Below are 24,232 nucleotides of genomic sequence, written 5' to 3' on the forward strand. Positions count from 1 at the left end.
TTGTTGAATGCACATGTATTTATTGTAACACATTTTCAGCACAAAGTATAACACGTAAGCACAGGAGTGTTACTACAATCTGTACAGCATTCTCCGAACTGCACGGACAACACAGACATGCAGCCCTACAGGCTCTGCAGCGGATCAGAGGGCGGCTGCAGCGCTAATGAAGACAGCTTAAAACAATGAGAAATCTCAACAGTAGCTCGTTGTCTGACCTCCCCTCAGGCCTGGCTGGGTACGTACAACATCCAATAAACAGGAGAGTAAAATTAACATGCTGAACCATTTACAGACGCTATTTAAAAGAAGTTGTTGCTGTTTGCAGCAAACATCTGGTCTAAAACAAAAAAAATAATCCAAAGGCCGCATTTTTCTTTCCAAATTCTGTCCTATGCCCTTTTCCACTTTCCAAGTCAAAGAGCGGCCTCTCCCCCTCTCTTACATGAAGCGCTCAGGAGCTCCCGGCTCCACTGGTACCACCAAGGCCAGACTTGATGCTGTGGAATCACTGAGGTTCCAGCACTGTCATCAGACCGCTTGGTTCCTCAGCCCAGGGAAGGCCGCCTCTGCCCCGCTCTGCTTCCACTGAACTGCAAAGATTCCACTGTTGCCTTTCTGGCTTACGAGGTGAACAAAGAACTTTTAAGAACAGCCCTGCTGCGAAAAGTAGTGTTTAGCCTTCATTATTGTCATGCCTCTCTCCCTGCCTGCTATCGGATGCTCCGCAGCTGCGTTAGCAGCAGTAATGGGGAGCAAGTTATTTCTGTTCATTAAATGAGCCACTGTGTACACAAACGACATCCGTGTTGAGATGTTGGAATGAGCTCAGCACACAGGTGGGGGCTTGTTTGCAGAAAACAGCTCCTTCCTCAGAAGCTGCTCCAACAGCCTGGGCTCTGCCCAGCCAGGGCCCTTTGCCAGCATGGAATCGCCGCCCTGGCCAAGGGTGACCCACCTGAGCAGGCTCCGTGTGAACTAAGGGGCTCCTGCTCATCCTTCTTGTCCCCTTTGCTTCTGGTGATAGGTGTGGGGATGGGCCTGGGCTTACAGCAGGGTCAGTCTGAGGATGGGGTATGAACCAGGAACCCTAAAGCCCGCATTGGGGCTGTGCTGCTCCACCGCAGCCTGCCCGTTGCCAGCTCTGAGTTTAAGCTGCTCCTCTGCCGCCCTGGGAAGCTGAACACCTGGAAGGCTGCAGCCTACAGAGCTTGCCAGGAGCTTTAGTGGAAACTGTACATTGGGAAGTCAGCTTTCTTCTCTGAAAACGTGCTGAATGCATGAAATCATGTACAAGGAGGGAAAAAAAATAATGAAGGGGTGGCTTTAGGGGCTCGGGAAGAAAGAAATGGCCTCTTTCAAAATTGTTCAGTCGATTGTAACTGAATTTGCAAGAATTAGATAAAGAGCAAAAGAGGGAAGTTGTGACAGCTGCGCACCACCAGCACAGAACTACCGGAAGACCCTGTGGCTCAGTCAGTATCAAATAACAGGTTTCTCTAGTTGCAATACTGCCTGCTGGAAACATAAATAATGTTTCATTATCTTCTATACATTTGAATTAAAAAGTGCCAAAAGCAAAACCTGCAAAGGAGCAGAGACTCAGTTCACTGGGGGCAAGCTGGGAGCTCTGCGTCCTTGTAAGCAAACAGAAGGGAGAGGGCTCGGGTTGAAACACATCCTGGTGATGTTGGGCTGCCGTCTCCTACCACCGCGTTACCCAGAGATGAGTTACAGGGAAGCTGCTTTTCTCCCAGCCTTGCCCAGCACCACCTCTATATTCAAAGCCACATGAAAGGACAGCGGAGGAGACCTGCCTTCCCCAGAAGTGGTGGTGGGAGCTGCACACACCTTCACGTACCGGACAGCGGAAGAGGTTTGACTCCTCAGGATTCCCCAGCGTTCTATCCCCACATGGACGTACAGAATCATAGAATGGTTTGGGTTGGAAGGGACCTTAAAGATCATCCAGTTCCAACCCCCCTGCCCTGGGCAGGGACACCTCCCGCTAGACCAGGCTGCTCAAAAGCCCTGTCCAACCTGGCTGTATCTGTGCCGTACCTTCCCTGCCCCGTCCCGCATAGATCACACAGCCCGCGTCTCCGCTTCAATCTTCTGCTCCCCATGGAGGTTTTCCAGTTCTTGGACCTGGGCCACATTCTGTCTGATAGCAATCTCTGGGCCCCCTCCATACAGTGTGCTTAAATAATTCCATGTCTCCTCAGAAATCTGCCCGTAGTCAGCGCCTGAAAGGGACAACAGCAGGAGTGAGCCATGCAGCCAGTAGCCCCTTGCTCTCTGCAGCCGGCAGAGGGACAGGTTGGTGCACCACAACCGGAGGATGTCCTCTCCAACTGCCTGCCCCTGCTCACCCCCAGGAAAAGCGAGGCACGAGTGGTCCCTGCAGCTGCACGGTCCAGCCCCACCGAAGCCCCCACTCCACTGCCAGCTCTGCACCGCACAGCTGCAGCCACAGTGGTCCCCACCAGCTCTCTGCAGTGCCATCTGCTGCTGGAAGCCACCGGGGCTCTGCGGCAGCGTAGCCAACTGCTGCAGGGTCACTTTTTCCTTTCCTGGAGAGGAACCGAGCAACAACAGCCCATGATGCCAGGGCCTGCCTGGCCCCTGAATGAGCTCTGAGAGCCCAGGGGCTTGAAAACATGTGCTCAGACACACGAGTCCCAGGCAGCTGGGGTTGCACAGCCTGAAAACCTGAGACTGAAAACCCCCCTCCTGGCTGTCCCAGGAGGGACACAACTTAAGGTGGTCAAAGCACAAAGCAGGGAAAGCAGAGAACTTTGCCATAATGGCTACAGAGGAGGGGAAAAGCAGCAAGGGTTGCTTTGAGATGCAAATGCCATCGTTATCTGCTTGGCAGGAGAGCCCAGCGAGGACAGCACAAGCAGCAGGAGCGATGTTATTTCACAAGCTGGACCACAGCAGATCCTGAGTAAAGACCAAGTCAAGAGCAACACAAGATCAAAGCAGTGGGTTATGTAGAGAACTGTCCTTCTCTGCAACACCATCTTGTTCTGCGACCACTTCACTACGGAAGCTAGATCCAGTGGAACATTCTCCACCACAAGACAACAAGCACAAGCCTTACCCTGCTTAACTTGCACGTGGCCACCTGCTTTTGTGAGTGCAATCTTGCTGTTGTCAATTGGTCCAGGAGGCTCTGTAAGAGGAGAACAAACATCTCAAAACCCATTCTGCTTTCTATGTTGGCACCAGATTCAGCTTATTTCCCGTGCTAGTTCTCTTGTTATTTCTGCTCTGCCCTGGGGACCAGCAGGTGGAGTGGCTGGTATCTGAACTCCATTCAGCCTCAAGTTGCACCAGTCAGGTGCAGCGCTCACCAAGGACCCAGCGAATAGACTTGATTGCATTCTGCCTCTCACCCCTGACACTCTCCGGAGGTCTCTGGCTTCTTACCGTTATCCTTCCCCTTGACAAAGGCTTCCCACTCACGGAACCACTGCATGCTGATACAGTAGATGACACTTGGAGACTCCTCTGCCTGGAAAGCCTTGTTCAGCTGGGAGAGTAGAGGAGAACAGAGACATGCAGGAAGGATTTAGTCACTCCTGAGATCTGGGGGAGCCCCTTCTGTTAACTGTAAGGCAGCCTTGCCACTCCTCAGAAGAACCCCTTGTAATTCTACCACCTTTCTCATAACCTGTTCCTGCTCACTAGAGCAGGCAAGAGACCAGGATGGTTTCAAACTTCATGTCTGCATGCAGCCACGCACAGCATTATCGTCTTCCAGCTGCCCCTCCCCGTGCTGTTAGCACTGACAAACCCCAGGATCAATCTTCTGGCCATGCTGTAGATCATGGTCTGGAAAACAGGGGCAGTTTTCCACTGTCTGTGACAGGTCTCCGTTTCCCACCTCTGCTCTTTGCTGTTGCTTACAGATGCTTCCCATACAAACCTTGATGAAGGTGTCTATTTCAATTCTTCTGCGTTTGGCAAGTGCTTCAATCTCCACTTGGCAAATCGAGCACACGTACAGATGGTTCACAGCAGGGCCACCCCCGAACCTGAGCCCAGGAAGAGAAGGAGGGGAACGGAGAACGGCTGAGTGGAGAACTGAACACAGAACTGAATGGATGTGCTTCCCAGCCCTGAATCCTGCAGAGATGGGTTTTATACTACTCCAGACACTGGTGAAGGAGATGTATCTGCAGCTGAATGGAGAGTGCTGCCTTAACACAGTGAGAGTCACAATATTGCTCTGGGACAATTGATATAGCTCATTTTGCTTTAGATTAGGAGGCTCTACCAAATACCAGCCTTTGCCAGTCCACACCAAGCACTGCACGCCTTTAAGGTGCCCTGCGAAGCCATTATGTCTTGGTCGCAGCCCGAGGTGTGAAACAAAAACCAAAACTCACAGGGAGAAAGAATGAAGTGGCCATATTCACCTGTTGTAGAGATATTCCCACACGTTCTGGGGCAGAATCACAACCAGGTCATCGATGTAGTGGTATTTATTAGGAGGGATCCCTGTGGAGGAAAGGCAAGAGGGACAGTTAACCAGGGAACTCGTTATTGCTGGGTAAAGACACAAATAAAAAAAGGCAGATCTTCCTTGCTGAAAACTCCCTGATTCCAGAATCTGCTTCCTCTACTGATGGAAGACAGTCAAGAGTTCATCAATTGTGGAGGTTTCTCAATTCATGGCCTCATTTTCTAATCAAGTGCTTTATTTCCAATTGGAGATTTATAAACACGAGGGCTCCCCAGCATGACAGATGAAGAAGCAGAATGGTAAAGCTCTCTTCAGTAGCACATGCTCCATTCTCTAAACAAACACTGAAGGCCAGCCTTGCTGATGGGGTAACACAGATAAATGCTGTCTTATCTGCTTTCTACAGGTTTGTTTTTAAAAACAAATGAAGAACTGAAACCTGTTGTTTCCCAGCACTACACATCCCTCCTGGCCTCTGATCAGCAGGACAATGGGGTAATTGTCTCATCTCTCCCTGAGCACGCTGGAGCTTCTGCCAAAGCAGCGGATCCTGGATCCTACTGCAGCGCACACGGTTATCAGGATGGCAGCTGGGGGGTTGTTTCTGCATTTGTTAATGCACCAGGCAGCATAAAGGTACAGCTGAGAGCGGCTGTTCCCAGGTCCAGCTGCGCCGCCTTACCTCCGTGAGAGCACAGGAAGGTGTGATTGGTGATGGGACCAGGCTCAGCAAAGGTGTTGAATTTATTGAGCCACTCTCGAGAGATGTAGAACTGGAGTAAACTGTGCTCCTTCATGCTGGCAAGGGACACAACCTTCTGACGCTCTCGCACAGCTTCTTCACTGCTTTTCCTTAAGCGGGGAAAGGAAAATTAAGCAATTCCTGAAAACTTAGTTTGCGAAATGCATTTCTGGGTATTCTGCAACCAGCAAGAGACTGCGGCATCCAGGGCACAGCTCACCTGTAGAACAAGACATAGGCTTCTGCATTCTGTACCACGGTCTCATGGACTTCAGTGACATACTGGTCATCAAACTCGTACCACTGGCCGTTGATCACGTTCTGGCAGTAGGCTATGTAATGCCCACCTGTAGCAGAGAAAACACAGCACTGCTGGAATTCGGAGTGCAGGCAGAAGTCAGGCCTGGGATAATGTCAGCAGCACAAACAGGATTAGCTGCTGGCAAAGAACGGAGAGAGCGCCAAAAAAAACCCAAGGCATAATTCCTGTTCAGGCAAGCTTTGCAGGAGCAGGGGAGCCTGGCACTGTCATCCTGATTTGCCTTCCTCGGAAAGGGCCTCTCAGTGAGACTGAACATCAGGAAAGGGTTTGAGCCACCCCAGTGGGGAAGCTAAAATAGCTGCAGGGCATCTGTCAGAAGCTGCTGGGTTCACTTTTCAAAGGGCAGAGGCTGGGAATGGAGGGGACAGGCCTTACACTGCACTTCAGCCCAGGAGAGGTGTTGCCTAGTCTGGAACACAATTCTGCTTTGCTCATACTCATCTTGTCCCTGTTTGCCTCTGCCCATACTCACAGAAGAAGGACTTACTGCCTGCTGTGCCATGGTGGCAGATGACTGACAGGAGATCGTAGGTGGTGATCTGGGAGACACATTCCTTGGCTAGGAAAGGTCGCAGATCCAGCCCTTCCAAGGGGAAGGAGACATGACTGTTGATCTTGAAGGAATACATCACCTCATGCCGGAACCGTTTCAAGTGGATGCAAAGAATCTAAAAGACCAAAGCCAGAGAACATCAAAGTGCAATTTTGCTGTGGGTGTTCTGATAAAGCAGTGCATCCCTGTGCATCTGATCTTTGCAAGATTTCTTTGCCTGTTAGTCATGAAACCTGCTGGCTCATCAGCTTAGAATGGGGAAGTCTCTTCTGGTCTGGATACAGGACTTTGCCACCAAAACAAACTGCTATTTCTGTTCTACCGCTAGCCTCCTTACCTCCTCAGTGGCTGCTAAAAGAAAAGTAGGAAACACGGTGCTTCCACTCACCTCTGGTAGCCGGAGGACTTTGCAGTACTTCACTCCATTCCGCAGTCTGAGGGAGGAAAAGAAACTAGCTGTGAGAAATCTCTAAAGCAAAGGGATGCCAAAAAGCACGGCTGGGTCTTGCTCGCTTTGAAATCCAAAACAAATCTTGAATTTCAGCAGCAACAAATTCAGGCTCTTTGCAGCACCCTTCCCAAATGAGGCATGGCATAAGCAGTTTGTCGTGCCTCTTCTTTATAATACAATAGCTCCATTGCTGCCAAGCCACATCCCTGTTCATATCCTTTTTTATTTTTCTCCCCCAAAGCCAGCACTCTTCCTATCTGCGATCAGTGACCCCTCATGACCAGAAGTCCAGCATAAGGCAAGGCAGATTTTACATGCCACTTGGCAGAAGAAATGTCCAGGCAGAAGGCATGGCAAAATGTTTGACAGCAGTACAGAGAAATAAAACTCCAGAAATACAACATGATACACGTAAAACAAACTTACTTTTTACACCGTTCACAACTGTACATGTTGTCCCCTGTAGGCAAAGAGAAGAAAGCCATTATGCAGTTACTCAGAGCACACAACGCTGATATGGCTACATTTCCGTCCAGGGCAGAGAAACCAAGTTAAGCAACCTCTTGGAGAAGCCAGGGTGACGAGAGATCAAACCAAACACTTCTCTCTAAGTGAAATACAGAGGCAGGCTTTCCAGGAAATTTAATCTGCCTCCAAAATGCACGTGAAATACTCCTCCATGTGGTTTTCCTTGTTTCGTGCTGTCAGACCCCACTGAACAAAACTCACCCTTCAACTCATCCGCTGCAAAAAAGGCAGCAAGACAATCCTCCAGCGTCACAACGGGACCCCAAAACCAGCTAGGGATACAGGACACCACAAATCTGCAAAAGAGAGGGGATTAAGAGAAAGAGTTATACATAAAATAGCTGGACACTTTGGAATACAAAACCCCACATGGATGATGCGTTTTCTCCTAGCTGTAGGTCCTGAGCTCACTGCGCATCCCAGAGGAGCAGGGAAAGCATGATTTCTCTCAGCTGATGTTCCTACTGTGATTGCTCAAACTGGAAATGATTTGGAAAACTACGCCAGGAATCAGTTTGCTCTGGAGGGCAAGACTGAGCTAAAGGCAGAAGTGAGTGAGACATTGTCAGCTGCACAAGGGATCTGAAGGTGTATGACAGAACTGGAGGAACAGCAGCAGCTGGTTTTCATGAAAAGGCTCAAAGACCTGTGAGGTGCCACATACTGCCGTCCAAGGAATGGTTCCAATCGACATTCTGCTGAAAACACCACTGGTTAGGGATAGCTGCCTTCCAGCACTGCAGGGCAAACCCCAGAAAAAAGAGGTAAAGAGGTCCTGCATAGGAAACACACCTCCGGATGTACTCCATGATGAAAGCAATCCAGCCTTGTGAGGCATAGTTGTCCCCACATGCCCCTGTCTTAGCTGGCACATTTTGGTAGATGGCTGAGTGCAGCTTGGCCAAGTCCTCCTTCCCTGGGATTGGAAGTGACAGGTCCTGGAATGTCTCCACTGTTGTAGAAACCTGGAAATATCCAAGAGGAAGAGGTCTGGGTTTCCTAAGCGTGTAACAGAGCTGGGACCTGACCTTCATCACCGTTTATCACTGCTTGAATTTTGTCTAGGCTGGAAACCTGAGCTGGCAGTAAGAGCAACTCACTCTGGCTAATTATTCTTCGCTGCTGTCGGCAGGACGACTTTTGTCATGGTTTTTGTAGCACTGGAATCGGTTTTCTAATGTGAATGGGATACTGGTAGGTCAACTCAGTAACAGGGATAAGCAAACAGACCCCTACAGAGAAATACGACTTCTTGGCAAGGCAGGTTTCTCCCACCATCCACCTATCATCATTTTAGCAGGCCTACTGCACCCCACTGTTTGGAAATGGGAGCACCATTTCCTAAGAAGGGATCTACCAGAGGACTGTGTGCTCTTTGACCGACAGCCATCGGGAAACTCACTCTGTCACAGGTGAGGCACTGCACCAGGCTGAGAATGGAGCCATCGAAGATGTCAGAAATCACACTACGGTAACGAAGTTCTTTCTTCTTTTTCCCAGAAGCCTGCACCTGGGCTGGAAGACAGACAAGGGAGACCCATCATGTAGCAACTCCTTCCCAGCCTTCCATCTCAGTAGAGTCATGCAGCCACACAGGAAGAACACAGGACAAGTGCTGTCCTGCATGTCCAGACGCCGCTTGCATGCCAGTGAGACAGCGGAGCCCATTGTAAACTGACATGAAGAACACCGCTGCTTGAACTGGTACAAGAAAGGGGGAGGCAGCCAAACCGACCAACACAAACGTGCCAGCTCTCAGCAGGCAGAAATTGTCTTACTGGAAATCCTGTTTCCATCCTCTTACTACATGTTTAGAAGCCTGGCCCTGCCAGAGAGTCCCTGCATTTCTGAGGTCTTGCAACATTTTGCTCTAAGCTTTACACCGTACTTCCTCTCCCCGCCCTCACCTGCCTGTCTACTTTGTCCCCCTTTTTTTTCCCCTCGGACGTTTACTATGTGTTCCCCAGGTGTCTTGCACTGGAGAGTCCTGCCAGAGCAGGGACTGGCCAAACACACAGTTTTGTTTAATAACAAGCCCTCTTTCCCAGGCACACGTGTATGGAGACAGAGTGCTTTTATCCGGCCAGAACATCTGTGGCTGTGCTGACCTCAGCCAAGGGCCTGGGACACAGTTGAGCAAAGAATGCCATTATTGAACAGCTGTAGGGACAGTGGTATAAGCACATGCCATTGTGTTTGTAGACTATGCAATGCTGAGGGATTTTTGATTTGCAATTTGCTTGGGATGAAGAGACTGGTTTGATAACAACAGAAGCCAAGCTCCACTCTGAAGCCCAACAATGCCCCCGGCACTGGACTGACATCTGCAGCCTTAATTCTATTATTGTGAGACCAGGATGTCTAAGAGGCAGGAAGCTCCTTCTCGGTAACCGTTCTTTGGCCCACATGCTACAAAATTCAAGTCTGGCAGCCAAATGTTTACACATCTCCACACTCCCCTAAAGGGACAGAGCTTGTGCCTGGGACTTCATAGCCATTTTATTAATAACAAACACAGCACGCAGATGCAGACATGGAAATCACTTCAGGCTCCAATATAAGAGCATACTAGAATTCTGTTGTGCCCAGAGCTTGAGTTTACCTGCAGGTTTACTAGTGCCTAGTATTTTTTTAGTTTGTGCCTAGTACTGTTGTAGATAGCACTGATGTCCACGGGAATCAGCACTTCTTAAAACTGTTAATCAAGAATCATGACGGATTCCTTCTCTCTTCTGTAAATGAACCCCTTCTCCCCAGTTTGTCTCCCAGCATAGACTCTTTGCACTACCTTTCTTGAGTACGTAGGAAGGTCCGAGCCTGGCAGGACTGGAGCGAGGAGGACTGCCAGAGAGCTTGGAGTGCATCTCATGATGGACAGGACTGCAGGGGCGCGAGGAGCAGCGCACGTAGGCATCGTTGTCAGGTTCTGTTTGGGAAAATGGGGAGGGAGAAGGGCATTGGTGAAAATCCCAGTTACGAAAGGCAACCCTACTGCAGTCAGTGTCAGCCCAGCCCTGCATTCCAGCACAGAGTCTTTCCCAATACACACAATTCAGTGTCTATTAACTGTCCTTCTTGCACAGGTCGGCAGATACAGCTCCCTCAGTGCATGGATAAGAGGGCATACAGAGCAGTACTGAACAGCTAATAATCACATATAAAAAAACCCAACAACCCAACATTTTTTCACACTTATGACTAATTAGGTTTTACAGCTTGCTCCTGTATCCCTAATCCACATAAACAGCATTGCTGTCTCCAGTGCCAGTTGGCAGAGTAAGACTCTTACATAAAGAAGTGTTGGAAGATTGGATGTGTTCAGTTTGAGGTGACTCCACACCTACATCTTAACTGCTGCTCTTTTCTTTTCCCTAAGACACAGAAATGCACAAACTGTGCATCTCCCTTTGCCTTCCACAAAGCCCACGGTCCAACATTAACAAATATAATCTCCCACATCTGTTTCCCCAGGCTAGCCTATCAAATAAAGCAACGTACACAAACAGAAACGTTTTCTTCAATTCGGAAAAGGCATAAATACAGCATTTGCAGGTTTGGCAGAGGCAGCTATCACTGCCTTCAGGACATAGTCTTTACTCAGTTCTGTAGTACTTTAGCCTGGGTAAGCACCTCTCTGGCTTAGGTATTATGTTTTCTTCACGAAGCAATTGTGCACAAAGGCAGAAACTACTGCCAGGGACGCTGAAGAAAGCCTTGGATGCAAAAATCTTTTGAAACCCATAAAAGGAACAGTCATGTTATTTGTTGTTTGCCACTGCACTACAGCACCGTCCCTGTGTAGGATGATACCATGTCTTCTCACGAATAACACGACCAGAAGAGGTTTATACCTGGTGTCCTACACGGGCTGGCAGGACGGGGAGCTGGCAGCATCTCAGGTGAGGCTCTACCATCAACTGGCATCATAGTAGTATCCACATCTGCATCCTCATCCACCTGCTCCGAGTTGCTGCGCCGATGGCCACAGGAGAACTTCCTGTCCTTCATCCTCTCCTTCTCGGAGATCCCCCTCCCTGCTTCGTCCTGGATCAACAGCTCTGTCTCTGCCAGGGAGCTGCTGCCCATGCCGCTTGTGGTGCGGCTTTGACCATCTTCACCTCTGTCGCTGCTTGAGTCACAGGAAAGGAACTCATCCTCCGAAGGACTTCGGTCTCCCTCTCGCTTGTCATCCTGGTCACTGATATCCAAATCCCTCGTCTCTGCAACAATTGGTTCCTTCAGTTCTTCGTGAAGCTGATCCATCAGGCACCGCAGGAACTCCTGAGTGTCCTGAAAACCAGGAGTAGTTCCATGTTAGCATCGACCCAGACATAGGGGAAATGAGAGGGGCAAAAGAAGAGGTGGCTCCATTCACAGCCTCTTTCAGCGCTGCCCACAAAGGTTACCCACCTCGGCAACACAAGGAGACCCTACTAAAGCAGAGAGGGCACCGTGGCAATGTACCAAGAATCCTGTCCGCTACATAAATGTTTTTAACTCCTAAATGATAAAAGACCCAATTTTTATCGGAACATCTTCAGCTAAAAGAGACTGAAAAGCCAGAGAGCAGCTGTAGCATGCAAACCATGAGCTTATTTATCAGGGGTTTGCCACTGATAAGAGGCAAGACACAAGCAGAAGCCTAATGAAGACAGCAGGCCGTAGAGAACAGACTCTTATCCACAAAACAAATTTCATGAACACTGACTTCTGCTCATGGCAATCCCTCTCTTGGAGAGGGCAGATTAAAATCTTTAATAAATAGGGAATGGAACCAGGAACCAAAGACTATAGAGTCTAGTCACAAGCTCCCACATTCGTAATACGTGGTAAAAGAGCTGATACATCAGCTTCAAAGGAGCTGCTGGAAAGTGACTTGGTATTTTGACAACTCCGGAAAGTTAATTATGTTTCTGTTATTTTATGGAAGCTTGGCTTTTAGCCTGTCCTGTCTTCCTTTCAACATTATCTCTTTACAGCGGAGAGTTTTCCAATCCAATGTACTTCACATCAAAGATAAATATAGAAGTTCTCTCATTAATCATTATTTTTATCCTCTGTTTTGATTTCCTGTCAGTATCACAGTTTAGATGTACTGTCACTTCTCTTGTAAATTTTATAATCATAGTTTGATGTTTACATTTTACTCTAAAGAATAAACATGAGATACGCTGATAAAAACTTCAAAGAAAAAAAAAAGGGATACTATCTTTAAATAAGATTTAATTTGCTGTAATTCCACAGAAAATGAATATAGAACATTCCTATCTTTAACTTTTTAGTACAGATTTATCCAAGTTTCTCAGCTTTGATGTGAATAAATAATTTAACTCTCATAAAGCACGTACCAATAGATCTCAAAGTCCTTTATAAAGGAGGCGACCATTGTAACTTCAGAGGTGAGAAAGCTGACATAAGAGAATGCACTGATTTGGTACCAGCAAGCCAGAGACAGAGCCTGGAAGAGAACCCAGGTCTCCTAAATCCCACCCGAGTGCTCTATCAGATACGACATGGGCATAACCCTGGAGCTCATGCTCTTCTGAACACAAGCACCAGCGCCGCAGGAAGAAAAAAAATCCCACCATCTTTGGAATAATGGCATGTTTTTGTTGAGGCCCCACCTGCTGTGCGTAGCCTCGGAACATGGGGTTGACGAGCTTAATTCCATGGGACAGACTGCTTGGAACAACATAACTTGGGCTGTTTAGATATGAAAAAAAAACACCACAAAACCAGTTAGTTCGCTTATCTGGCCTGGAGCCAGTTTGTCTAATATGCCATAGAACAGGCTCTGATAACTAGTTAAAGAGGACAAAAGATAATTACGCACCTGCGAAGCCTGGGCATATATTTCTCTATTAGCTGGACAACATACAATTTAAGAGACGGAAAACCTCTCGCAGTCATTTCAACCTCTCCTTCCAGAGAGACTTCTACCTAGAGCACATTTAACTTAAAGCTCTGGCCACGCTTTAAGCTGTCTCAAGTGATTCTTTCCAGAGCAGGGTCTTGCAATTAGTTACTCGGTTTGATTTTGCAGCACCACGTCTGTCTCAAAATCTGGGTGGGCTGGCAACCCAGTAAATGAGGTAAATCAAAGCCAATATGAAAACAACATTATATTGCTTCAAAGTCTACAGCCTTCTATTCCAGAGAGTTCGCTTTTGCTCTATATCTTAGCTACCTCTTGTTAACAACTAACATGAAACAAACGTGCAATGCCATTTAAATTCCTAGTCTGATTTTTTCCAGCTGATTGCACAGAGCAGATATCTCCAGATTTAAGCATAGCTGCATTATTTTATACTTTCCTTTGAACTGATCTAGAATTTGAACCAATCGCAAACATTTCCCAAAACATCATCTGCATTTTCTGCTCTCTTCGGTAAAAATCTCTGTATCACTTTTTCCATCCAAATTATCAATCCCTCTGCTAATCAAGAGCAGTGCAATTAAGTGCTGGTCAGTCCATGCAAAATACTCAGAAATGGCCAAAAGTATTCCCTTACTCCATCATTTTTCCTTCATTGCCAATAGAGAAGCTATATATATAAAAAAATAATCTCTTCCTTTTTAAAGTTATAACATCAATGTATTCTTTTTGCTGACATCAATATGCCCATTTTATCATGAGTAGCAGGATATGGGATCTCCTGGATATGGGGGAATCCGCACATAACCATCTACGTAGGGTTTGAACTGACTGCCTTAGACAATGCACTTAGCCCTGAAGATCAGATTTCCTCTTTGCTGATGCCAGACTTCAGAACTAACTTAAGTAGAAACCTGTCCAGATAGGATTAGGGAGTGACCACTCACCGTTTCTTATGCCAAACCTCAGACACCAGCTTTTGGTAACTTTTGCACAGTGCTGGTTTCTTATCTGTACGGACCAGTCCACCACATTCCAGAAAAAACTGTGTGAGAGGTGGGCTACAAGAAAAAAAGAGAGGAACTCAGTGCACAGAATTTTCTCCTCTGCTTTTATTTAAGGGTTTATCAAAACTTAAATGCATGCTTTTCAAAAGCATGCTTAAGATACTGTTTTAAATCGAGGGAAGAAGTGATTCCAGATGTAGACTTGTCTCCTAACTTGAAACAAATGAAAAAGGCTGATCTGAATCTGCTCCCAGTATAGAGAAGAGATCCTGGAATTAGTTCTCAGCAGGATGGCTAGAGAATATTTCAGGATACAGGTTGTTTAGTACCACTGGGGAGAATAAAGAGATGTGACATGCCTTCCCAAGCAATAAATACATTTCTGTCACAACAGAAAGGATGAAGTCTTACTTCCCAGCACTAATCATCTAAACATGAGTCTTGTATGTAGCCGCGAGTTGGCTATTCACTCACTGTCCTACTGTCAAACTTCTGTTGCCCAAAATAAACAGTCATTTTCTCCGCACCCAGCCTGGCTGATTTCTCTTTCAAAGACTCAGGAAGGTCTCAGATGACAGGCATGACAAAATACCACTTTTGGTATTTAGTGAAGACTCGTAAAGGCCCTAATGCGTACCAGTTAGAGAGAGCCTGAAGTGCTGCATTCATGTAGCAGGAGTTCCCAAGATTTTTCATTCCAGTAAGGCCTAAAGCACAAACAAGAGAGGCATGAAACACTTTCCAGACGAACTGCTTTCTACATTCCTCCCCAAAGGAGAGGGAATTCAGCCCTTTCTAGGGAGTCTCCGCACTCTGCTCCTAGGAACCTCTCAGGGCAGGTCTTCCAGATCGTGGAGTTACCCTTACAGCCCCTTCATCAGCTGGATGCAGACTTACCTCTTGGTTTCAAATCATCATCCTCAGATTCAGATTCACCTTCATCAGCCACTGCAATCGGAACAGCTTTCAAAGGGTGAGCAGGCAGTGGAGAATCCTACATTAAAGACAGAGAAATAAGCATCAGGGAGAGGCCTGCTTTAAAAGATGAGTTGTGAGAGGTATTATCTTACACATAAATCAAGCCAGCCTTTAATAAAACCACACTGGAGAGAGAAGAACCAGTTGCACTGTCTGTCCTTTTCACTAATGCAAGGAGGAAATGGAAACACAACCATTACCGCTTCCAAGACACGTGGTAGGAGAGGCACTAGGAATATGCAGCAGTGTCACAAGTGCACGTGCTTCTGGTCTGACAGCTAAAATTTCCATGGACCATGCATTGAAAATGAAGATGTGACAGCTTCTATGGTTCCTCCTAGAAACAGACACCCCACGGAAGAGGTTAGGTCAGTCCAAATGGATATTCAAGTTGTCTGGAAGTCTTCTTCCTGAGAGATCCTATAAGGCAAGGCTAGTGGTTCTCTGACTACAGCTAGACGCTTTCAGTCAAAGAGTTCCTATCACAACAAAAGGCTGGACAATAGCAGAAACATCTTGGCTAACTTTGCAACAGGTAAACAAAAACCCTGCCAAGTGTTCAACCCTGACACGTTGTGACACAGACCCACCGGTTCAGAGAACTTTACTGGTGGTGACTGCGTGTGCGCTGCCAGCCGCTGGTCCAAGAACACCTCCTTTTCACAAGCATAACACCAGATGCGGAAAGTGGTCAGATTCACCGTCAGGTTGTGCTTTTTGGCCTAAAAATTAAAAGCAGAAATAATGGATCTGATTTGACAGCTGGCTCAGGCTGAAGCACTGGACTACCAGAACAGGGTACAGGAGGATTAGGTAATGGGAAGGATCCAACTCTATCTTAAGATGGACAACGGAGAAAAGCTTACCTGTGCATGAAGTGTGCTGTGGTCAGCAAAGGACTCCCCACAACCAACATAAGGACAACCAATCTAGTGAGAGAAAAAAGCAAAAGTACAACGGGCACAACAAATTAGACCCTTCATGAAAGAGTCTGCAACTCCAGTCCCACCAGCAGCTGCAACTTCAGAATTGATCTTGCCAGTTTTCTAACCTGCTTTTTGTTCGAGGCCCAAAATAAGATGGAAAATTTTGTTTGATTTAACGAAGAAAACCTGGAACCAGGTTTGCACCCATGTAAAGGCTCTATTCCAAGGCAATTGCTCCAGTGGGCAATTTGGAGCTCATTTGAGCAGTCTCAAAACCTCTGGGCATTCCAGTGTAAAAATAAACTCCCCCTGCCCACCCGGGTGCCCCTTCTCGTTCCTTTCTGCCTCACTGCCCTGAGCAAGGTTTTCTGAGGTCTCACACTGGCAGCCTCGCTTCCCAGTTGCCAGCAGAGGCAGGGCCCAGCCAACAGTAAATGCTGGGCATTTTATTCATTCTTTTTGGGACTACCAGGGGGCAATCACCTATGAAGACTGAACTGTTACATCTTGGAATATTCTAGCAGTTTTAGCATTTAATGTAGGGAGTCTTTTCCTTGGAATCCATCAAAAAACGGTGGATCGTTCCACTGTTAACCCCCTCTTCGTTTCCCGCTTTTTTTTTTAGTACAATACTTTCTTTTCTTAAAAAAACCAAAACCTATTTTAAAGAGAAGTCCCACCATATCATGCACACAAATAGCAAGCCATCGTTACCTGAAGACAAGCCCAGAGATTTGGTCCCACAGCTCCACAAGACTGGCAAGTTCCCTGCATATTCATGATAAAAGAAGGTTTGTTTGCATGTTTGGTTTTTAAGTAACCTGGTTTTTCAAGAGTGGGAAACTCCTCTGTTAAGACAGGCCTCGCCAACCTGCAGCTCACAGTATTTCATTTCTTAATATCACACTTCCAATTAAATATACGCTTTACCAGCGTTTTAGCTAAGTGACACATTTAAGCAGGATAAAATGACAGCAAGAAATAGATCAGACGGGGTGGGCAAAGGCTTACTTTATGGACCTGTGCAGGGTACATCAGCATTGGAAGAGGAGTTTCTGGCCCTCCTCTATGGAGACAGGCAGCATTTTCTTCGAAAAACAAACATGCAAACCCATGCACAATAGCTAAAGGGGGAAGGACTGACAACCAGAACACTCCGTACCTTGGATTTGAGCAGCAGATCATCCCTGGTCACCTCTCCTATGGAATCCAGGTGAGGACAGATGTCTCTTGTATCCCCCATTTTCACCAGTGTTCACCCACAGAGGGGGTGTTTTCCTAGGACAAGAAAGGAGAGTTCCTTTCAGTTACATGCCAGATTTGCTCTCACAGATTGTAAGTAGATAAATTAGTGTGTTTTGTATATTGGAGATTAAGATATCCATCTTCAAGGTTCAAAGAGATCAACACAAATCTAAATCAGGAGCCGGTCATGTTAGCGAGCACAGCTCTGACCCGTTGTTAACCCATAGGTAAGTGAGCCAGGCAATGGGCAGGAGAAGGAAACACACGAATAAAGGTAATAATCGGTACAATGAAGGATGTGTCTGGATCATGTAGCATCTCTGAATGATGCAGAGTCCAATAGCAATATATAAAAACTCCCATTAACTCCTACATGCTTTACATACGTAACTGCTCTTGTGTACCATGAATACTCCGTACTCCCTGAACCTGAGCAGACTGGTAAACCACGCCTTCCCCCCTAGGAAATGCGCTAACTCAGCAGGCAGGGTGGGAAAACAAACGTGGTGATCTGAACTGAGTTCCTCTTGCCAAACGCGAACACGCAGCAGGAAAAGATACAAATCTAATTAGCTTGTTTGCATGAAACAGATGAAAAGTGAAAGGGCACTGCAGCCCAAGACACAAGTATTCAGCAAATGGTGTCAAAGAGCTTCAAGCTACTCATACTCTGCTGATCTGAATCTAACGTTTAGTTACTATACTACTTTACCAAAGTTAAAAATAGGATTATTGTTGTAAGTGAAGCTGGGCAGGAGGGAATTAGACTTAAATCATCTGTAACACAGATAACCAGTCTTCAGTCTCTGAGGAATTTACCGATAGGTAGATTTTTAGTTATGTGAGCCACATAATTCTCAAAGACTGTACAAAATGTAACAACACACTGTTCCCCCAGTTCCATACAAGCACCGCAAGTACAGAGGATTTCATAGCTGCATGCTTATGAGCACAATAAACACTTTCATGGTGGTCCATGGCTATGTAAAAGACTTGAAACACATCTCAGTACCGTGCAGCTATAAAACCAGAGATTAAAAGAGTCTGTGTTTCTTGAGCATAGTTTAAGTAACCTCATTTGTGGCTGTTAAAGAAAAAAAGAAGACAAGTGATATTAACAACACAGATCAGGATCCAAAATATTACTATTGGCTGGAAATGAAGCAGAGATGAAAAGCCCACACCATTACAAAAAAGAAGTGGAAAAATCTGATGAAGTTAACGACTCCAGCAGCATGGCTGCTGCACTCTGTTGTTTACGTGTTTTGAGGACATTAGAAAGAATTCCCAGCGTTATCCGGTCTGAATCACTGACAGTGGGGAGAAAAGAAGAAAAAATAATTAAAAAAAAAAATGGATAAATGAATAAGCCATACCAGGAAAACTTATCTTGGGAGCTGCAGAGCTTGCCTAGCACCTTGCCTTGGCGGGAAACAAACCTCAAGGATAATTTTATAACAATGTTTTTCCAGCACTCAATAAACTGAACTGGAGCAGCAAAGCCAAACTGAAGGGGGAATTTGCATGCCAGAAAACACAACAGGGGTTGTAACCAGGATCCCAATAACCTGCGGAGAGATGCTGAACAAACAACTGACCCATCTCATGCACCTTCACCGAAAAGCAAGTGTCACATAACAGCTGTCAGTTTAAAAGACAAGTGACAAGAGTGCAGTACTTTTGACTAACATATAAAAACTGGGATGCTTTCAGGCTTTGAGTTCCTTCCTCAAAACTGACCCCTTTTCCCAAGTGCATCGGATGGTCCAATTTAAAATAAAAAAAATTTAAAAGTATCCATGCCATGTTTGCTAGTTCATCTTCCTTGGTTTCTTATCCTTTGCCCAGAAGGGGCTTCCCAGAAAAACTAATGAACAAAATGTTGTTCTAAAATTAACTCCAGATCCCTTCATCTTCACCAGCTTCAGCTAACCAGGAACTGGTTTTGGAGCACACTATTTTAAAGAGAGTCTTGTGGATGTGGATGTTTTTAGCACATTCCGTGGAACCACCCCTCTACTCCACACTAAAACCATGCCTTTAAACTTGAGCTCTCAAGCTCAAGTTTAACTCTTTAAACTCTCAGCCCTGACTGAATGCATCAGAAAGGGTTTGAGTCGTGCCTGTTGAGAAGGCAGTATTCAATCCCTGCCTGCCTACCACTCTGCCCTAAGAGCTTTAGATGGCGCACACAGCCCTCAAATGCTGCTCAGGAAACCAGGAATTGAATAAAAGCGCTGCCAGAAAGCTCAGCTCTGCTTATCAAAACGCAATGTGTATGATGGAAAAAGAAGGCACCTTAAAACGTCCTGCAGCCTGTCTTTCCCAAGCATTGCCGTGGAGGAACAGTACATGAACATGTCAGAACAATTCCACGGTAACTGCAACCTACTTTCAACCTACCGGCAGCTTAAATTGCTGCCAAACCCAGTGTCTCTGCCTTCTGCAGAACGCATTTCTTGGGGTTTTCTTGCTTAAAACAACTATATGGTTTCATACCAGAGCTAGAGCCAGCTGTCAAGAATCTCAGATACCTGCAGATTCATGGTCTGCAGGGTGACTGTTTGTACAAATAAAAGAAATCTTAGCACTGTTCATTCGCAAAACAACCACCGGGGTCTGCTCGCTCATATTGTGTAACCTACCGAGATAAAGGACTATCCGCAGCTGTTATTAGCGACATTTTATACTTAAGATACTGAAGAAAGAGATATTTACTGAACTGCTCTGCTGACAAGGACTAACCAGAAACCAGGCGCTTCTGACTCTTAGCTCAAGGCTTGCACCGCAGCATGAATTGGAAATCCAGGTGTTTTATGCAGAACAGGCTAAGGAGATCAGGTTTTGACATGGATTTATTACTGGAGGCCACAACACGACGGCACATCTAGAGGTTTAGTTTTTAAGAAAAAAACACCTTCAAGAAATTCCCCCTCGCCCTGCTACATCCCTCCTCAAGCACCGCAGAACCCCCAAATCCAAGTCCTCTTCTAAGGAGTAAGCATGAGGGAAGCTGATATCGATATTGATATCAATGTCCCCGCCTGCCGCCGGACTGGGGCAGGACGAGCCACCGGTGGAGCCACCGGCCGCCCCACAGGGTCCCGCTCCGGTGTCGAGGAGGCCGCCGCCGCCCTGGGGAAGGCACCAGGCCCCGGGGGCTGCAGGGCCGCCCCGCCGGGCACCGCCCGACCCCGGAGGGGGGCGGCCCGGAGCCCCCAGGCCGCCGCCTCACCGCCGGCCGAGGCCACCCTCCCACACAGCGCCCGGGGCGGAGCGGCAGTGCCGGGCCCCGGCCCGCGGCCCAACCATCCCCTGGCCCCGCCGCCGCCCCCGGCCCCGCCGCCCGCTCTCACCTGCGGGATGCTCGGGGCACCGCCGCCCCCGCCCCGCCGCGGGGCTGCGCCTCAGGCCGGGCCGCCGGGTAGGCCGCGCCCTGCGGCCCGGTACGGGGAACGGCCGCGGCGCCCCGAGCAGCGCGGGGAGGCGGCGGCGGAGCGGCGAGCAGGCCGGGGAAGGGGCGGGGGCCGGGCCGGGGGAGGGGCGGGGAGGAGACGGGCGGCGGCGGCGCCGCTGGCCCCGTGGGGGCCGGTCCCGAGGGTCCCCGAGCAGAGCGCCCCGACGGAGCCCTCGGCGGGGCGAACCCCGGCTCTCCTCACCAGGACACCACCCCGGCGGGGACGCGGCGCCGGGCGGGGGTTTGTCACCGGCTCGACTGCCCGCGTCCTGCCCGAAGGGACGGGTCGAACCGTCGGGTGCGGCCAGCGCTGCCCCGGGCGCCTCCTCCCTGTGGCGGTCCTGACAGGCACGCCGCGGTCAGTCCCTCCGCCGGGACTGCGACAGACACCGCGACCCGCGGCACTGAACGGGAAAGGACAGCTCTCAGCCCGGGAGGGCGCGGGGGTCGCTCGGGGCGGCGGGAGGCGGCGCCGCCGCCCCGGGGGGGCGGGCGGCCCCTGCCCGGCCGCGGTGCTGGCGGAAGAGCAGCGGTGCGCCGCTTCGTCGTGGGGCTGTGACGTCATCATCATGCGACGCGCCCGACGCGGAAGTGTAGAGCGGTTATAGGATGGCGGCGGTAGCGGAGCGCCAGGCCGGGCAAGGAGCCGTTACCCCGGCGGAGGGAGGACTCGGACAAGGAGGAGGACGAGGATGACAACGATGAGGAGCAGCAGCAGATGGTGGAGGAGGTGGTCAGGTGTGCGGGGACCGGCGGAGAGCCCGGCTGGGCGGCCCTGCGGCGGGAGCAGGGCGGGAAGGAACCCCGGGTCCCCGTTAGTCCGGACGTGCAGTGTCCGGTAGCGTCACGTCACCTTGTTATACCGTCATGTTGCACTGTCGTGTTACAGCGTTTCGTCACATCACGTTATCGCGTTGCACTGCTCTAACGCGGTGTGGTCGCGTAACGTTCTCTCCCGCTGTAACGTCCCACCGTTACCGCCAGTAACGCCGCGTCCGGCCGCCGCTGCAGGCAGCCCCGTGGCACAGCCGCCCGAGCAGAGCCCTCTCCCGGGCCGTGAGGAGATCCACACCCGGGTACGGGCTGGGCTGCGGGCGGGAGGGACGGTGAGTCCTCCCGGGAGGGTAACGGAGGGGTCCGAACCTGCCGGGAGCCCCGGCCGCTCCGGGAGATGGGGGGTCTGTTCCCTGAACACTGATGTGCAGAAGGTTAAGGCGAGGCCTGCCTAGGAGATTCCGTCTGAACTGCAAAAACTCAAAATGAGTTCATTAACTAAAAGGAAAGCATCAAGTTTAAGTCGGATGCTTCTTCTCCAGGTTATCCGTTGAGGAAGGCACAGTAATGCAGAGCCCTGCAAAGCAACCCAATGGGGCAAGGTAAGGGATGCTGCACTGAGGATGGGAAGTTGTCTTGTCCGACAGTGTAATGTAACAGTAAATTCCTCTCTTGTCACCCGCCTCCTTTGAGTAGAAACCCTTAGGTGTCGGAGGGTGCCAAAACCATGTTCTTGATAGAGGAGTTTCTCCATGAAAGCCTGAGGGTGGAAAAGAGGGGGAGTTGGGTGCAAGCGCACAGTGTCAGTTTACAGGGAGCCAAGTCTGTTCTCTCTCCCAACCATGAAGAAAAAGGTGGAGATTGGGATTTACCATGACATGGATTTTCAACAAATTACTTTTGGGCTGCATGTGGGTTTTCAACTGGACACTGTCACACCTCCTCCATCCCCATTGCCCTCTCCCCTCTCATCTGGTGCTGTTGATTACCTGATGAGCTAGTGGAGATGTGCCCCAGCAGTGAACTGTCTTCCTTATTTTGGGGACTTGCTGGGGGCCGCTGTTGCCGTAAGCCAGCAATTAAGGACTCTCTAAGACTCAATTTTGGAGTGTTAGAAAGCAGGCATTCTTTATTGCAGCGCTGGGTGTGCAGGGGATCACTCCGCCTAGTGTGTGCACCGAGTTGCTCGACTACAAAGGTTATAAGCAATCAGAATATACATATTCATTACATTTCCCAGAAATGATTAACACGTTAATATTATCACCTAGAACTCATTAATGTATGTAAATGTCCTTGATGCATGCGCATCCATGTCCATTGGTGGTCTTCCAGGGTCCTCTGGTGGTCGTCGATAGTCTTCCTCACCATGTCCGCTGATTGAACTCAGTCTTCGCGTGTACTCAACAGACGTTTTGGAATCCAACCCAGCCACTTGAATTAAATCTTTCCTACCCTGATGAGCCTGGATGCCCTTGAATTCTAGGGAAGAGCCAGATGCCTAAACCAGCAGGCTTCTGTCTACCGGACCCTGGTACACTCTTGGTGTGCGCCGATGAGCTTGCAGCTCAACAGGAATTGCTGCTGCAGCCAGCTCTGGTCCAGTATTCCCCATTCTACCTGCATGAGTTCACCCAGCAGTGCCAGCCACAGCTGCCTGTGTTAAACCGAGCTCTGAAAGGCAGCAGGACATCAAACGCAACCCTGTCCATCAGCTCGATGGATGAGACGACGCTGCCTTGGGCACCTCGCTCCCAGGGCCAGGAAATGCAGCACTGCTTTAATCCACTTCCAAAACCCCCTCTGCTCTCAGCGCCGCTGTACAATTATACCCGGGAGCTACCTCCACAGCCCCCCTCTGCAGGAGCGGGACCCGACACCTCCTCACCCCTAGCCTGGAGCACCGAAACCCCCCAGGGCACACGTGGGCATCTGCGGGAGGAACATGACCTCGGGGAAAGAGAAGAGATCTGTACCCCTTTCTAGGCCAAAACTAAAGCTGGGAGGAACAAAAGCACTAAACCGAAGCTCCTACCCAGGCCCAGACCACAACGAGCAAGGAGAGTGGCTTTCTCTGAAGGGCTCCGAGTTGCTTTCCAGGTTTTCATGGCATTGGGCTGACCCTTCCCTCTATGAATATCACGTAGGAGCACACATAAACACACAGCCATCTGCTCAGAGACAAGGCATGACGCTGGTGCCCACAACCACCTCCCTGGGGTGACCCCAGCTCCCATCTCCTCCACTGATGGCACGCTCCCCACGCCGGACTGTGCTTCCAAGCAAGGATTTGCCACTAGAAACCGCAGTGGCTCCGGCCACAACAAGCTCCCCCCCGCAGCTCTGGCCATTAAGGGATGCTGCAAACACCGGCGGTGGCAAAAAACTAATGGAAACCAGCTGACAACAGTGTCTGAGCTGATTCACCTGCTCATTTTACCCAGGAAAGCACGTCATGGCAGTAGGAGATACTTACTAACACCTGCCCACTCATAACAGCACTGGCCCTACCAAAAGCCAACTTTTTTAAGCTTGCCGTGCCAAAAATCCACCAAGGAGCCACCCTGGGAAGACACTGGCATCGTCTTTCTCTAACAACGACCACGTCTACGGCCAACCAGAGCCACACCGACACCCCGAGCCACGCCAGACACACAGCTACCAGTAACACCAAGCTGCCCGAGCCCAATTTTCACCTCCTAGAGCCAGCGATGGGTGGCAAGGGCTTGGCTGTCCCCTCTGCAGGGGTCACAGCAGCACAAACTGAAGGGCTGCGAGCATCCACCTGGTCCCTGAGCGTCCCGAGGCACGTGGCCGAGGCTTACCTTGCCTCTTTAGCGAGGAATCGACGGCCGGCTTCTTCAGGCTGCTTCTCCTGGCGTTGCTGTGAGCCGGGTCTT

General features: G+C 49.1%; 1 protein-coding gene across 4 annotated transcripts; it reads right to left on the reverse strand.

Moving 5' to 3' along the window:
- Nucleotides 1–20,898, reverse strand: USP20 (ubiquitin specific peptidase 20). Of its 4 annotated transcripts, none has more exons than XM_063353497.1 (24): nt 20,761–20,898; nt 17,019–17,134; nt 16,571–16,624; nt 15,797–15,859; nt 15,521–15,652; nt 14,850–14,946; nt 14,590–14,659; nt 13,893–14,006; nt 12,695–12,773; nt 10,922–11,360; nt 9,859–9,996; nt 8,473–8,585; nt 7,863–8,035; nt 7,272–7,366; nt 6,969–7,002; nt 6,480–6,525; nt 6,026–6,206; nt 5,437–5,563; nt 5,157–5,326; nt 4,428–4,509; nt 3,935–4,043; nt 3,436–3,538; nt 3,107–3,178; nt 1–2,246 (listed from the first exon to the last, which is right to left on the reverse strand). In XM_063353497.1, exons 2-24 carry the CDS (start codon nt 17,097–17,099, stop codon nt 2,086–2,088), a joined length of 2,733 nt encoding a protein of 910 aa, XP_063209567.1. In that variant the 5' UTR covers nt 17,100–17,134; nt 20,761–20,898; the 3' UTR covers nt 1–2,085. The 4 variants fall into 4 exon arrangements, with proteins under 4 accessions (XP_063209567.1, XP_063209565.1, XP_063209568.1 ...); XM_063353495.1 differs by lacking the exon at nt 20,761–20,898 and adding an exon at nt 20,458–20,595; XM_063353498.1 differs by lacking the exon at nt 20,761–20,898 and adding an exon at nt 19,847–19,985.
- Between the last annotated feature and the right edge of the window lie 3,334 nt (nt 20,899–24,232).

The sequence above is a fragment of the Chroicocephalus ridibundus genome, chromosome 15 (assembly GCF_963924245.1).
Source record: "Chroicocephalus ridibundus chromosome 15, bChrRid1.1, whole genome shotgun sequence".
Lineage (NCBI taxonomy): Eukaryota > Metazoa > Chordata > Aves > Charadriiformes > Laridae > Chroicocephalus > Chroicocephalus ridibundus.

What these genes read in the sequence shown, in the direction of transcription:
- USP20 (XM_063353497.1), bottom strand. Translation starts at nt 17,099, where the DNA reads ATGGGGGATACAAGAGACATCTGTCCTCACCTGGATTCCATAGGAGAG. An exon ending in CTTCAGGCTCTCTCTAACTG is followed by an intron (nt 14,007 to 14,589) that starts GTACGCATTAGG and finishes TTTTTCTTGTAG; the next exon opens with CCCACCTCTCACACAGTTTT. An exon ending in TCCGAGGCTACGCACAGCAG is followed by an intron (nt 11,361 to 12,694) that starts GTGGGGCCTCAA and finishes CCTGGTTTTCAG; the next exon opens with GACACTCAGGAGTTCCTGCG.